Here is a 16,207-nt window from a genome sequence, read left to right on the forward strand (position 1 = left end):
TATTAGAGAAGGTACATTCAATGCCACAATAGCACATACACAATTGCATTTTTAATAGTGGTGACTCTGAAACAAAGAATGACCTTGACTTGGTGGGATATACCGTAAGACTAATGTTCAAAGATAAAGATTTCAGACTCCTCTTGCCAATATAACTGCAACCAGAGAATGTGTCTCAATAAGACCAGATAACCTGCTCACATGTAGAAGAACTAATCACAGAGGTCAGAGCCCATTATTCCAGATTGCAGGACACTGAAGACATATATCCTAGTTTCACTTTGATACTGGACTCAACAGAAGTTACGTGAAAAATTATCCTCTCAATAAAGTGACTTATTCTTGCTCTTGACAGAGTAGTGATAGGAAATTAAGGGATTTTCCCCACCACAATTTCCCTCTCCCCACCCCCAATTAATTCAACTGTCCTTTTAGTAGTCCAACAGAAACTTTAAATTCACTTTTTATTGTAAAAAATAGATTAGTAACTATTTAATATTCCCAATTTAGCTTTTATACTAGCTAGCCACAAACTGCCACTCAAAGAGTAGCCAGTCATATTTTTTCAGTGGCAGAGAAGGAAAGGAGGGGAGTTTAAGTCTGCCACATTTTTGTTGTGTTTATTTAAAACTCACCTTTCCCTCTCCCCGACCAACCTCCCTCTGCCCCACAAAAACAAAGAGCAGATTCAGGATTTTCAATACAGGGTAATTTAATTATTTAAAACAGGAGCCCAACTGTTTCCTCTACACAGCTGCTGAGCACTAAGGTCAGTTTGTCTGTTTCCTTTTGAAGTTCCACGGCTAGTGTTCCTTCAGTGACACTTCAATGCCTGGCTGCAGTGCTCAGCAGCATAAACAAGTAAAAATAATTCTGTTTATATTATCTCTTCCTTAAGAAATTCAATAAAGAGTTGGATCAGAGCTCCCAAAGCAGTTTCACAGGCACCAGTAAAAAAAAAAAAAAAAAAAAAAAAAAAAAAAAAAAAAGACAAAAGGAGATAAAAGGGAATTTCAAAAGACTAGAAGAGATTTATTCCACTCCAACCCTCACTGCACGTCTTAAACATCGGCACGGTTATCTCACTGTCATAGTAATCTATGCGCAGATAGAGGAATCTGCTGACTCAGTTAAAGAACATTTCTATGAGCAATTGGAACATCTAGTATGCACAGTCTTGCCACATGATGATCTCGTGATCCTGGGTGACCTAAATGCAGTTACGGCTCCCTGCAAACCGGATCTGAACAGGTCATTGGTCATTATGGTTCAGGCACACCCAATGATAATTCTCGCCGCTTGCTTACATTCTGTGCCTCCCAGAATCTTTCCATTCTTGGGTCATGGTTCAAGTGGCGACGCATACAACAGATGTCATGGATCTCTCACAATGGCGTCACTCAGACAGAGTTGGACCACATCATTACATGCGATAGATGTCTCTTCGCCTCCTGTAGAGTATATCATGGTGCGGAATGCACAGCAAACACAGATCACCTTCTAGCGGTCACCCGCACGGTGTAGATGCTCCAATGAGCAGGTAAATCCTCTGCGATGATGATTAAATTTGATATTGACACACTCCGTGTGCCAGGTTTAGCCAACAGGTTTTGTATTGACATCAGCAACAGATTCTCGACTCTTGCTAATCTGCCAGATGATGTGGAGGTTCCCTGGTCCCTGTTCACTTCTACCCTCAACCAATCTGCTAAGTAGACGACTGGCTATAGGCATCCAGCACGCCGACCATGGCTATCAGAGAAGGCCTTCCAGATAATGAAATTGAAGTCTGCAGCCCACCAGCGTGATAAGTGCACTTGTAATCAGCTGAAGTGAAAATTTAACACCCTGGAACTCCGTCATCGCGAGGCATATTACAACCAAGTGGTGGATGTCGTCGAGTCAGCATTCCGTGCCATTCGTAACCTCAGCGATCAAGAGGTAGTCATTACAAACGGCATTCTGAATGATATGTCATCGCATGATGACATTCTCTCACGCTGGATGGAACATTATCGCAGTGTCCTGAACCATCCTCCAGCTGCCGCTTGTTCAGAGCTGGATGATCTGGCAGTCACTGCGGTTCCGGATCCAGACATTTGTACTGATGCACCTACATTGGATGAAGTGACGTGTGCCATCTCTAAACTGAAAAACAGACGTGCAGCCAGTGCTTGTGGCATCCCCTCAGAGCAGCTACACTGTGCTGTTGATCCTGGAGCAGAATCACTTCTGGACATCTTTCATCTGGTGTGGAGAACTGGAACCCTGCCAACCGCCTGGAAGGACGGTATTGTGATCTCACTCTATAAGGGCAAGGGACCGCACAGTGAATGTAAGAGCTACAGGCCGATCACCATGCTCTCCGTTCCAGGGAAGGTATTTTTGCATGTTTTGCTGGCATGCCTGGAGTCTTTCCTACATTGGAAGCATCATCCCCAACAGTCAGGTTTTACAAGGAACAGGTTCACATTGGATATCATTTTGGCCCTTCGCTTGTTGTCGGAGATACATCGTGAGTTCAGGAAGCCCCTGCATATAGCGTATGTTGATCTTAAGGCTGTATTTGATTCAGTAGACCGTGTTGCCTTAACGAAGGCCTTAAAGGGCATAGGTGTCCCTACCACTCTGCTGGACTTGATTAGAGAGCTGCATAATGGAACCACTGCCCGTGTTAGCCTGGGGAACCGGATGTCAGCGCCTTTTAAATCAGTATGTGGTGTTAGGCAGAGTTGCATTCTGGCCCCTGTACTCTTTGTCAGACAATGGATTTCATAATGCAGCATTCCGTCCGATCCATAGGCATTGAAATAGATGATTTCTCACTCACAGACCTTGACGATGCTGATGATGTTGTTCTTTTAATACAGAGTCCCAACAGGTTTCGTGAGGCACTCCAGCATGTGGAGGAGGAGTCAGATAAGATTGGTCTCCATGTTTCATGGTCAAAGACAATACTGCAAAATTTAGGCCCAGGTCCACCAGCAACTCCAATCTCTTTGAACAACAAAACAGTTTCCATCTTTTGCTATTTGGGTTCTATACTTACCAGCTCCTCCAATTCTCACACAGAGGTTCTCCATTGGATTGGCATCACAGCATCTGCCATGGGCCGTTTACAATGGATATGGAATCAACATCATCTTAGTATGACAACCAAGTTCAGGATTTATTCAAGCTGTTGTAGGGCTGCGAAACATGGACACTACACAGCGCAGATTGGACAAAGCTGGAGACTTTCCACACAGAATGTCAATGTTGAATACTGGGCATACAGTGGAATGACTTCATTTGTAATGCAGATGTTTATGGTTGTTCGGGTCTACAGACTACTAGGGCCATTGTTCGCAGGCAGCACCTCATGCTTTTCGGACATGTCGCAAGTATGCCACAAGACATTCCAGCAAACGCTGTTCTCTGGGTAGCTTGTAAAATCCGGGATAAAATTCCACCAAGTGAGGGGTGGAGGCAGCCCAGAAGCAGACCCCCTAATACATGGGTTCATCAAGTCCGTTCTGATGTTGCATACTCTGGGCGTCAAGCCTTTGCGGTTGTGCAGGAATGGGCCAAATGGCGAACGATCCTACGGCCGACTGTCTAGCTAAGCATCGAAGAACCCTCCATTAAAAAAAATATGAAGGTGTGGATTTTATTTCTAGGTATGTCCCAGATGTCACCAAAACAGTGGAGTGATCAGTGTTGATTGCCATATACTAATGCAGTGCAAAGGAATAAATTAATCTTTGTGTGCAAATAGATACACACTATTACTATTTTAACTGTCTCAAGAGGGAGCATGAAAATGATCACCTTACCTTCTTAGGAGGCTGTAAATTAAACCTTTAAACACATAGTTAGGCACTTAAACATGCCCCGATTTCAGAGTCATTGAGATGCGACAACTCCCAATGAAATAAATGCGAACTGCAGGTGCTCAGACCTATTGAAAAATTAGGCCATTTATTTAGGTGTCTAATTTTAAGTACTCAGGTTCAACAATGCTGTCCTTATTTTCTTAGGCTACTGTATCATAATTACGTAGTACATCCCACATACAAAACGTATGGGAATCACAAGAACAAAATCAGGTAAAACTACAACCTAGAAAAGAAAGAAAAAACAATGTTGGATTTCAACATCAGATTTTAAAAAGCTCATACCTATTTGCATAAGCAAATAAAGGGAAGAAAACTCCCAGACAGTGTCTAAGTTGAGTATCCTCTTCTGTCACTGGATTATACCACAACAAAATGAGACGAGAAAGAAGTTTGGCACTAATTAACCTTCCAGAGAACATCAACTTGGCCAGGCCTTCTGCAGCTTCTGTCCTGAGTTCTGAAAACTTAAGTAAAGAAAGACTGGATCAGAGACAGAAGTACAGTCCTTTGACTGATACACATTAGTTAATTGAAAAGTAAAGCCCCAATCTTACACTGAGGTTCATGTGGCTACATGCCTACACCACCGACAACCTCAATGCAGGCTCAGAGTTGCATCCTTAGTGTCAGTGAAACTCTTAAAATAGCATCCCCCAGACACTTGTAAGTTACGGTAAATGTAAAATGAATGATATCCAAATCCACACTAATAGAATTCAGGAGCCTCAAATCTCTCTCCTGAAACCTACAGCTAACATACTGGAAAAATAAAACAACTTCTTAGTTTCCAATCCATTTCCAACCCAGTTAAAAGTGAAAAAGGCTTTTCACTCACTAGTGAAAAAATGGATTTCAGAACACACAAAACTTTGCTACAGCAATCCTGCCATTTCATTGCTCTTGTACAGCTATGAAAGGCATGGAGGAGGATTGACAGTTTTAGTAATGCCAGGGATGCAGTTAATCACACTTCTTTGGAAGTTGTCAAATACTCGAACACTAGTAGTTTGCATCCATTTCTCCTTATTTAGTTCAAACTCACTGATGAGGCTTCATATTTGCTCTTATCCATCTACTTGCAGAGTTTCAAAAAGTTTGTGAGTGGTTTTCCAAAGGAAGGAAGGAGACCAGTAGGTCCAAAGTAGGAGCCAGTTTTGAAGTCAAGTCCCAATATAGTTATCCTAAGACTACTTACAAGAAGGCTACATGGTGAAAAAGCCAATCACACAAGGTGACCAAGATCTAAAAGTAGCTTAATGAAAATTTGATATAAAACAAAAAATAATAATGAGGAATACAATCCATCAGAAGGCACGTACACCTTTTCTTTTTTTCCTTACAAAAGGTCATAATTTGATGTTTTCAGAAAGAACTGGGTATATAACTGTAACTGAAACAAAACCACTGAAAACCTGGGGGAGATGCCTAGTTAGTGCCATGAGTTATGTGGGAGGGTAGCAGAGAACAGGAACAGAATACTACGACTCAAAAACCAGACCCAGTGAACTCACAATGGCAGCTTTAACTCCTCCAAGAGTGATGAAGTCATTTCCTCCTCTTGCAAAGTACAGAAAACAGTTTATAAAAATGGACTGGAGTAGTGTTTAAATAAGTCTGCTTCGGTATAGATACTACTGTATTCACATGGATATCCTTGTTATCACAAGCTGTTCTAGTTATTATTAATGATTTAAATGGAGCTATGCCAATTTACATCACCGAGAATCTAGCCTAATGACCTTTTATGGGAAAATAAAGTTATCTGGGTCATAAAGGAATGTCTCTCATATTTTCATCAGGAGTACTATGGAGTTTTCTAAAGAAACCATGGCAGAACAGCAGCCCTATTTATAGACTTCTGTGCAGTACTCAACAGTGCACATGCAATTTTCATTCAAATTTAAATCTATAAGCAGTTCCTGAAATATCTCAATACACTGGGCATCTGATCCAAGAATATAAACATGCAGAAGTGTTTGGGAAGAAAGTAAGGTTACTCATGTACAATTATATAAAAATTTTTACTTTTGTAACAAAAAAGATGTAGAAGAGCAGACTGACGGCATTTCATAGATAACTTACCTCGCTGTCTAAGAAACTGGAAAGAAGCTGTAGGAGGTTGTGAACAGTGGCAGTCTCTTCTTCCAATTCTTTTATTTTAGTCTCCTCCTCTTCACAATCTCTTTTTCTAATCTCTGTTTCTTCACTGTGAGAATCATTGTCTTTTTTTGCTTTGAATGTTTCTATCCCAAATAACATCAGCTGGTCAAAGACTGCCTTTAAAGCACTTCGCTTTACCTTAATATCATCAATTTGTAAAACCTAGGTTTTGTAAACAGGGGGAAAAAGATCTATATTTCTATGGTACATCACTCAATGAAAAGTTTTGTTAAAAACAAAGAGCTGACAATATTTAACTCCTAAATCAGTGACTGAGATTACCCAAAGATCACACAACAATTCACCTATACTAAGTGGAATCTCCCCAAACTTTAGAACAGTATGAAAAAGCAACCTGAGCGCTCAAATATGAAACCAAGTTTGGAATAAAATCTTAGGTTGAACTATATAAGATTATTCATTCAGCTCCAGCTATGCAATCAGCCTACTTTGTTCAGCTCAAAACTGTGCAGCCCTATTTATAGCGGTTTCAATTGGGGAGGTCATCCTGATCCAAATGGGAGGCCTTATCCCATGTATTCTTACTGTCCTATTGTGTCTATTTTGGAAGCAGTAATAATAAAACAAACTTATTTGGACTTTGCTAACTCCCAAAGGCCCAAATCATAATCTGGACCCCACTCTGCTGAGTACTATTCATGTAAAACAATAATCCCTGTCCCAAACAGTTTACAGTCTAATTTGAAAGAAGACGCAACAAGTAATGGAATGGTAATAAATTCAAATACACCTCTACCCCGACATAACGCAACCCGATATAACACGAATTCGGATATAACGCGGTAAAGCAGTGCTCCGGGGGAGCGGGGCTGCGCACTCCGGTGAATCAAAGGAAGTTCGATATAACACAGTTTCACCTATAATGCGGAAAGATATTTTGGCTCCCGAGGACAGCATTATATCGGGGTAGAGGTGTAGTTGCATAAATTAGTCTAATCTGAAAGAAGACACACATAGCTAAGGATAACATTCTCAACAGTGACTTCTTCTTAAGCTCCATTTTCTATAGTGATTTAGGAGTCTAAGTCTCACTGAAAGTCAAATGGATTTAGGCTCCTAAGTACCTACGTCACTTTTGAAAATTCTACCCTAAATTCTCTTGGTCAATGACTATATTGTCCTATATGTTTGTCAACACCTAATACAATGGGTCACTTATTTTGATGAGGGCCTTTGGATGCTACTACAGTACAAATAAATATATAAGAATGTTATAAATAAATAGCGGTTCAAGAAACTCATCTGCTATTGTCCATGTGACCCTAGAGGCCTTAGGTTTAATTTAAGCTCCTTTTGTTCTGCCCTGAACTCGGGGGGAAAAAAAGGAGAGCCCCAACCATGAAGCATTTTCCACACTATGGACATATGCAACTTGCATTTGGGAAAAAAAGTGTCGAGAAGACCACCTAGAGCAGCCAGGACCCCTTTCTTTTTCACATAATACCCAAGATAGGACAAAAAGAAGAAAGTCACAAATATTATGAATTAAGCTTCTCAGCGTCTTGTAAGCAACACTGAAGAACCCCATTTTACAGGTGAGGAAAACTGAGGCAGAGAGAAGTTAGATCAATCAGCATAAGTCAAGTGTATGTGGCAGAGCTGGGATGTAAGCCACATATATATGTCACTAGTTTTTAAATCTTCAACCAACACAGCTGAAGTCCTATATACAGTAGGTACTATTTTATTTAGAATTATGTGACACAGGTACAAGACCAATTTTATTCACAAAGTCACACCAAACAACCCAGTTCTTATCACTAAGAAAATTTTTACCTGTAGCAGCAATGCAAGGTGTTGACTGGCAAAGTCTTTGTTCTGCAGGGCACAGCAACCCAAACATAAAACTGCCATATTTCTTACAGCTGGATGGACATTAGTTATTCCAGGAAGTATCTAAAAGTAATAATTTGATTCTTTGTGATTAAAATGTACATATTGGAACAACAAAATACTTGCTACGACATGTTTGAAAAGAAATTATTAGAAAGTAAATGTTAAGAGACCTAGAGTGCAACATATTTACATGTGCTTTTGTACCTAGTGAGTAAGCCAACTCCCAACCCGCCAGCGGCTTACCCTGACGGCCGGAAGCCAAAATTTTCCAAACCATGAAATATAGGGTCGGCTTATGAAAGGGTCATACAGTTTTTGCTATTTTTAACCTATCCATTTTGGGTGGTCGGCTTAATAAACGAACAGGTTAATGAACAAGTATATACAGTAGCTTATAAAAGGAATACGAAAATACATCACACATGCAAAACACAAAAGCAGAGATTGAGATGTTGACAGAGAAGATGAGACACCCATATATGCACAAAGAAATTGACAACTACAAGAAATGTAGTGTGAAGTTGCATTACAAGAACTACACCATTTTCCATGATACTTAAGAATGTTTCTATTTTCATTTTATTTTTTCTATTTTCTATCTTTTATACTTGTAAAGTTGTACTACTTATTGCCACATACCAAGGATTCAATGATCCCATTCATTGTTGGGCCTATTTCTTTAGAAAGGGACATCTGCTTGAGGAGTTCATAACACATCAGTAAACACTTCAGTAGCGTTTCAGGATCATTCTTTAAGAAGAGAAAAAGATTTTCTTTATCAGGAATGGGAGAAAGAAAAAACAAACACAGACAATCATGTCTTTCTATGCAAGTAAAATGTTCTCTTTACACTACATTCTCACTATCGAAGAATGTTATATCTACCTACAGGACTGAAAATGAAATAGAACTACAGTTAGTTGAATTTGTGGTTCATTTGTCATTAATTTTCACTTAAGGCTAGGAGCACTTAGGTAGGATAAAAACCCTTTTTTAAAATAGTTTTAATTATATCCTCAAAGTACATAAACTGCACAAAACAGCAGTTATATTGTAGAGCATTTTTGATAGAGTACATTATAATTTACATTTGAAATTTAAATGCAAAACACTGACAACTGGATAAAAAACAATGAAATGCCTATTAACAGCTTCAAAAGAAAATTAAATAAAAGACACAGGCCTGTTCACCAGTTAGTTGAAAAGCAAAGTGAACAAAAATATCACTGATATAAAAACATAAAACCAGCACTTTTTTTGGTGGGGGGAGGGCAGGGAGGAGAGGAAAAAAAGGAAGTAGAACCTTCTCCACGCGCATTTCTTTAATTTCAGGCTGTTCGGCTTCTTTTATCATGTCACTCTTGATGCATTCCAGCTCTGTTATTTTCTCTTTTAACACCAATGCACGATTAAAATCCTGCAGAGTAATACATTCCTCCAAAGCTTCTTTTGTTTCCAAAAGTTTCACTTTTATTTCAGCCAGCTAAATACACAGAAAATGAAAGTCACAACATTGTAACTAATTTTTATTAGCTGTACAATAATGCTAGACTATCTAAATCAGTTAGTCAGTATAGGAAGTGTGCTGTCTGTAAAAGTATATAGAATTAAATAGCCACTGTATCCATTTCCTGTAAGTTGCCTACAATTCATTTACCTTAAGTTGTTGCTTTCTTATTTCAGCTGCATCTATAGGAGTGTCAACTGTAACAATGGGCTCACGAACCTCTGAGATAATTTCTGCAACCTAACATTGGAGGCAAAAGTTATTGCTATTAACACCGCTTGTTGTCATTGGTCTGCCTCTCAGATCCTATAGACATATATGCCTGGACTTTCAACATTAAAAAGGTGTCATCCCTCTGCATAAATCCTGAGCTTTCATTCAGATTTCTTTAGTAGATAAAACTACTATAATAAATCCCCAAAAGATTAGTGACCCTTTTTGCCAATATATTGCCCTACCATGCAAGAGGTCTAGAATCTCCTGGTAGCTAGCTGAGTCTGGAAATGTGATAGAAAGGACTGATGCCTTCATAAAGAGTAAGGACCTGTGAATGTTCTGGTCAAAATTGGTTGAGATCTGCCAAGTTAGGAGACATTAAATACTGCAGTTTGTGAAAGGGCACCACTTTTTAAATTTAGTGGTATTTTCAAAAACAATCCATCAACATTCAGAAAGCACACATTCTAGATTGTGGGTGTGCACATGGCTTATTTAACTTCAGAGTTCACATCTCTTAAGGTGGATGGTGAAAATGAGACAAGACTGGAAGAGAGGACCAGAATGGCATGTTTTTGCAAAGGAAACTATAGTGGTTGCTGCCACTTCCATTACAAATCTGTCAAGGCTGTCTGTCACATGGCCTAGAAACAAATAAAACTACTTACAGTATGAATTCTCCTGTCATCATCTTTGATAATGCTGAGCAATCTCTCAACAAGTGAAGATATAAGGGATGTTGAAGTAGTAGGTAGAATAAGAATCTCCTGCAAGACGGCCAGTAGACGCTTCCTGTGTTGTTGTTTTTTTAAAAGTAAAGTTTTACTGTTTATCAAATTACACCCTCCTTTCTTAAAACACTGGGAAAACACTCAATAGCTAAGATTTAATCTACTTTATTTATTTTGAAATACATTTGCTAGTAAAGTACTAGGTTGTTCTTAGCTGAACAGTAATGAATTATTCAATTTTTTTTACTCGATATTATTTTCTTCTGCTTTTATCAGATGCCACAAAATTTTCTATGAAGTGTGACCTATTATCTAAATAAAAGTGAGGGGGTAGGAACACTCATTGTTTATAATTAGTGAAGAACACTTCCATTTAAGTTCTTTAATTAAAAACTCACATCTTTCCAAGTGCAAAATGTCTTAACTAGTCTAATAGTACAAAATAACTTTATTCCTTCAATGCCTGCACAATGCAGTAAACCAAAACAAGACGGGCACACCTGCAATATTAATTAATGTGTAGTTGTATCTGGAAAAAGGAAAAATGTGGCATTGTGGGTTTTCAAGCTTATTCTCTCCCAATAACTTCCATGTCAAGGTTGTTCAAGTTGCAGGTAAAAAGATGGTTTTAATGTATCAATTAAAATAATAAAATCTGCTTGAAATCTAAAATGGAATCTATGCCTTTTTCTTTCTGACATCACAATTTACTTAGAACTTAGTCAACAATTCTGGTGATTATGAGCAAGTCAGAATGGAAAATAAATGAATTCACTCTCCCATGGTGGTACTAGGTCTGCATTAATAACAGAAGTATTTTAAATGTATTGTTCCACTGAAGTAAGCAGCTAGGACTCTGAATATACTCAGAAGCAATCCTGTTAAGCAAGGTGAGGCCATTTTTGCAACCAGCATAGAACTGTAATATTTTGACTGGCTGACATTTTTTTCTTTAGAAGTACATTCTAGATGTAAGCAAGCAGGTTTCCATAGTAAAGGCTAAGAAGTCAGTAAAACAAACCTGTACATGCATAAAATTTTATAAAGCTTACCTTCCTCCCTCTTCAGTGGTATCCATGCAGCCTATAATAAGAATCAACTGCTGTCCTATAAATTCTTTTGTCAGCAAGTTTTCAATACAGGAAAAATCTTCCCTTTGTTCTTCACTCAGAACTGGCATGTTCTGAAGGTAACTGAACACAAAGGACAGTCATCACTAAATGCAGGATCTCTGTTGCAAAGTCAAAATACAAAAGTGTTCCTTCCTACTTCTGTGTAACAAAAGGTTACATCTTTTACTATCACAATACATTAATGATAAAACATTTGAAGTTCATTATTCATGTTTTTTTTTTTGAAGATTTATACAATTCTGGATGAACATTTATAAGACATGCAAATAAAGTAGCTTAAATGTATGAAATCCACAAAAAACTACATTGAGATCTCTATAAACATTAGAGTCAGAAAATGACAAAAGTTTATTTTGCATATGCAAGCTTAATTCTGCCTTATGTGTAGGCATAACCATCTTTAAATACACATGCACCATTTCTCAAATAAATGAGCAATTTAAAAAAAAAAAAAGATTTAGTATAACTATAGCATTGAATACTGCATACCAGATATACCGAGTCTAAGAAAGTAATTTATATGAGAAGTACCCAGTAGGCCATTCTAACAAACACCAGAGTAACACTGAAAATTTGCTGGCAAAGATGGGTAGTCCATATTCACAAGGAGAAACGTATCCTCGGTCATTTCCTGACTTTCTTCTCTACCTGTGTTTCTCTACATTTTTATTCCTTGGCTATGCACACATGTTCTGCAGAGCATTCCTTAGCGTCAAAAGAAAACTTGATGACAGTATAGGTCACAAAGTGTGATTTTCAACAACATTTTTTCCAGACTACTCAGGCATTTTTCAGTAAAGGATATTTTTATGCCAAATACTAAGTCTTAAACTTCCTACATCTAATCATTTCAGTGCTAGCTCTACTAAAGAAAATAATTTTAAAAATTTCTTTATAAGGGGGTGTCTCCCCATCCTGCAATACACACTTTCCTCATACTCAAATGTCTGAATCATTTTTTTCCCCTAAAAACTTTAAAAAATTGTGAAAAAAAATCAAGGATAAAATATTTTTAGCCTGAAGAACAACCATTACAAAGAAAACACTTCTGAAGAAATTGTGATTCAGTTAAAAGATTTTCCATCTCTTACAGACATTACAAAAAGAGGAAGACAAACATTTTTAAAATTGTTTGCAGCTTTGTACTCATTTGGGGACGCATTTGGGGTCATTCAGTTACAGACCTTCACAAGTGAGAGCTTAGAGCATGGATAAGGGCAGCATAGTCCACACTAAAGTTATATTTTAAAACAATTCACAACAGATTTAACATGTTGTAGCATAGGTGGCCGGTATAATAGGCCAGGGAAGGCTAACTCCCCACTAAGCCAACCCCTGCTCTGCCCTCTCCCCCATGCCAGTGCCCAAGAAGGAACTCAGCTCTGCTGTCATCTGGAGGCCTGGCGCTAGGGGTGGAATGGTGCTGGGGGCCGGCAGCCCGGCACTGAGGTGGCCCAGCGGCCCAGTGCTGGTGCCGGCCAGGGGCCTGGGACAGTTCGGCCAGGGCTCCTTTGGCTGGGGGGGGGGGGGCGGGTGGCCACCTGGGGCTCCAGTGGACAAGAAGTAGGATCTTGGGTGCAAGGGTCTGGGCCACACAGCTAGCCTCCCTGAAGGAGGGGCTCATGTGTCACCCATGTGCTGTAGTTTAGGTTTTCCAAAACCCATACTAATAAGATCAGGGAGTAGTGAAAGGGTGGGAGGACACTTTAAACCAACAGCTGCACAAATTATAACACAAGATGTAAAAGAAGAGGGTGCAACTATTTTTCTGATTGCGTTCCATGGGGACCATTCCAAACCTGAAACCATTGCAAAATGCAGCTCCCTGCTTATTAAGCAATTTCATGCTGAAAGCACCTATGCTCCATGATCTGTACTGGCTACTACTAATTTCTTGGCGAAATTTAAAGTGACCCCTTTGGGACCTAAATCATTTAAATTAAAGGGGTCTCTCTGTGAAGGATCTGTAACTGTGGAACTCACTCCCCGTCCTGTGTCTCAAAGCCTAGATTATCTTATTCCAGTCTTTTCCTGGTGGGGAGAAGAGAGAAAGGGTTTGAAGAACATTGTCAGGAAGGAAGGAAAAAGTCCTTTATGGCCTCTTAAATTAAGATGTACATGTCATTATTTTACACCCAACATACTGGATTAGTGCTTTTATAAATATGAATACATTTAATAGACTGACATCTATAAAGTTCATAAAGCATGTTAGCAGCATCCTTTCTCTTTCTGAAGTTCCCTGCCTCATTACCACACAGTTGTCAATTTCTGCAACAAATGAGGCAGGGGTCCTACAGACAACAGCCTAATTGACCACACATCCCAGATCACATTCCATCTTGTGCACTGAAAGAAGCAGGGGTCTTGTGGAAAAATTAGTATGTGATCAAGTATGTAAAGACTGTGTCATAATGCATACGCAGAGAGGGACAAAACTGAGGTTGCATAGAAACCCTAAATCTGGCATTTCTTAATTTCTGAGTCTTTGACTATGAAACCTTTTAATAAGGTTTTTCTGGAATGTTTAAAGATGTTTAATTTACTCCTGGGGAAATTCTGTGCCTCTGCGCATGCACAGAATTCATGTCTCCCATAGATTTTTTTTCTCCACAGAATACTTCATGCTGATGGAGAGCCGCTGCAATTACTCCTTTCGCCTACCAGGGGCTGCTGTGGCACCAGAAAAGAGGACAGACAGCTCACAAGCTGGAGCAGTCAGCCATGGAGAGGAAGAGAGCAAAGGCTGCTTTTCTCACAGCAACATGCATGCAGGGCCAGGTGAGGGAGTATATGGGGGTGTAACAGGGTGCTGGCCAGGAGATCCTGAGCCAGGCCCTGTTAGCCCAGCTCCAATTAAGAAGTATTAATTGGGGCTGCCTGCGTAGGCCACGCCAAATTGCTAGAAGAGAAGCACCTGCGGGCCTCATTATCCAGGGAGCTATATAAGGCTGGCAGGAAGGGAGGGAAGGGAAAGGGAGGAGCCAAAGGCTGTGCATCCCTGCTGGCTGGAGAAGCTAGCTGTCCCCCAGGTTGCTGGTTTGGAGCAGACTGTAAAAAGAAGGTGGTGGGAGCTGACAATGAAAATAAAAAGCACTGGTGAATGCACTCAGAAGGGGTCTCTGGCTGATTTGTTCCGAGGGCAAGCGAAGGCCTTGTTACGGGGGGGCACACAGACAGAGAAGGGCAAACAGGGCTGCTGGATGGTCACCTAGACGGGTTCAGAAGGGCTAGTGGGAGGGACAGACTGGAGTGAGAGTACAGGAGCTAGTGGGGTGACAGCATTGAGCCAGGGCTGAATGGGAGTGGGGTGCAGGGACACATGGGCCCTGGGGGAAGAAGGTGCAGAGAGAGATGGGGATGAGACAGATGTGCCTGTGGTTAGAGTCTGCCTAGGGGAGGCTTCCCAACTCCCTAACAATCCTTTCCTCCCCACAATAAAAGCCTGCTCTATACTTCCCTCCCCCCGCACACACAAAACCCCCCTCCAGATTCACTCCCAGACTCCTAGCAATTACTTCCTTCTCCCTCAGCTCCTCCATTACCTCTTACTCCCTCCAAGCCTTTGCACTGTTGCTAAGGAAGGGGTGTAGGAAAACATCTCTGTATTGTAGTTTAAATGAATTATTACTCAAAGGTCTGTATTCATATGCCTAGTAAGGAATCTATTTGTCAAAAAACATTTCCTGAATCTTTTTTTGTTGCCCATATTGTTATGGGCATACTTGCTGACAGGTATTTTGAAATAAATTACCAAAAATAATTGAAACTGGTGTGATTATATGGCGCAAAAAATGAAAAATACGTGCGGCTCATTAATTATGCACACACGCAGTGGCACAGAATTCCCCCCAGGAGTAGACATTGGGCCGCCTTAAGTATATCTATAATATTGACCTAGACATTACACCTGTTGCGGCGGTGGAATTAAGTCAATGTAGTGGGTGATTTACATCAGAGGGAGCTACATTTTAGTATAGACACTTACAGAGTTAAATTGACGTAATCTGTACTATACGTTTTAGGATAGACACTTACACTTACAGAGTTAGGTTGATGTAAACTGACCTAAATCTGTAGTGCAGACCACCCCTTACAAATATTCTCAGCAGTTTTTCCTATATTAGTGGTAATTAAGCATTTTTAAATATAATTACCTCAACAGATAATCTGAATATGTGGCAGGTTCTGACAAAATCTGCTCCATCAAAGCTTCACCTTCTTCCCCTTTTGATTTTAGATACTCACAAAGGGATCTCCAATATAAAGCACTCTCAGCAGTTAGATCTTCCACTGGAATCAATTTCCTAAAAATAAAGAGAAATAAATACACACACATATCTGTTCAGATCAGTTAAAATATTAGAAACCTAAAAGACAGAGAAGGTGGGTGAGATAATATCTTTTATTGGACCAACTTCTTCAGGTCTGGAAAAGTATCAGAGGGGTAGCCGTGTTAGTCTGAATCTGTAAAAAGCAACAGAAGTCTTCTGTTAGTCTCAAAGGTGCCACAGGACCCTCTGTTGCTTAGGTCTGGAAAAGGTACTCAGTGTCACACCTAAATACAAGATGAAAGATGGTTTAGTTTAAGTAATTAACACATATTTCAAGGGACCATTCAAGGTGAAGACACCAGTCACAGGGGTGCACAAAAGGCGGGGGTGTTAGTGGGTTAAAAATTGTTGTAATAAGCCATAAATTCAGTGTCTCTGTTCAGTCCAGGAT

At 39.8% G+C, this 16,207-nt stretch overlaps 1 protein-coding gene across 1 annotated transcript in view; it reads right to left on the reverse strand.

Moving 5' to 3' along the window:
• NCAPG (non-SMC condensin I complex subunit G) overlaps nucleotides 1–16,207 on the reverse strand; it is a 38,189-nt gene that overhangs the window by 8,130 nt on the left and 13,852 nt on the right. The window contains exons 8-16 of the mRNA XM_005296174.5: nucleotides 15,640–15,789; nucleotides 11,402–11,542; nucleotides 10,287–10,410; nucleotides 9,553–9,642; nucleotides 9,199–9,378; nucleotides 8,535–8,645; nucleotides 7,836–7,955; nucleotides 5,961–6,200; nucleotides 4,161–4,342 (exon numbers count right to left, since the gene is read on the reverse strand). Of these exons, the coding sequence (XP_005296231.1) occupies nucleotides 4,161–4,342; nucleotides 5,961–6,200; nucleotides 7,836–7,955; nucleotides 8,535–8,645; nucleotides 9,199–9,378; nucleotides 9,553–9,642; nucleotides 10,287–10,410; nucleotides 11,402–11,542; nucleotides 15,640–15,789 (1,338 nt within the window). The remainder of the gene's footprint in view (nucleotides 1–4,160; nucleotides 4,343–5,960; nucleotides 6,201–7,835; nucleotides 7,956–8,534; nucleotides 8,646–9,198; nucleotides 9,379–9,552; nucleotides 9,643–10,286; nucleotides 10,411–11,401; nucleotides 11,543–15,639; nucleotides 15,790–16,207) is intronic.

This window comes from Chrysemys picta, chromosome 5 (genome assembly GCF_011386835.1).
Source record: "Chrysemys picta bellii isolate R12L10 chromosome 5, ASM1138683v2, whole genome shotgun sequence".
NCBI classification, from domain to species: domain Eukaryota; kingdom Metazoa; phylum Chordata; order Testudines; family Emydidae; genus Chrysemys; species Chrysemys picta.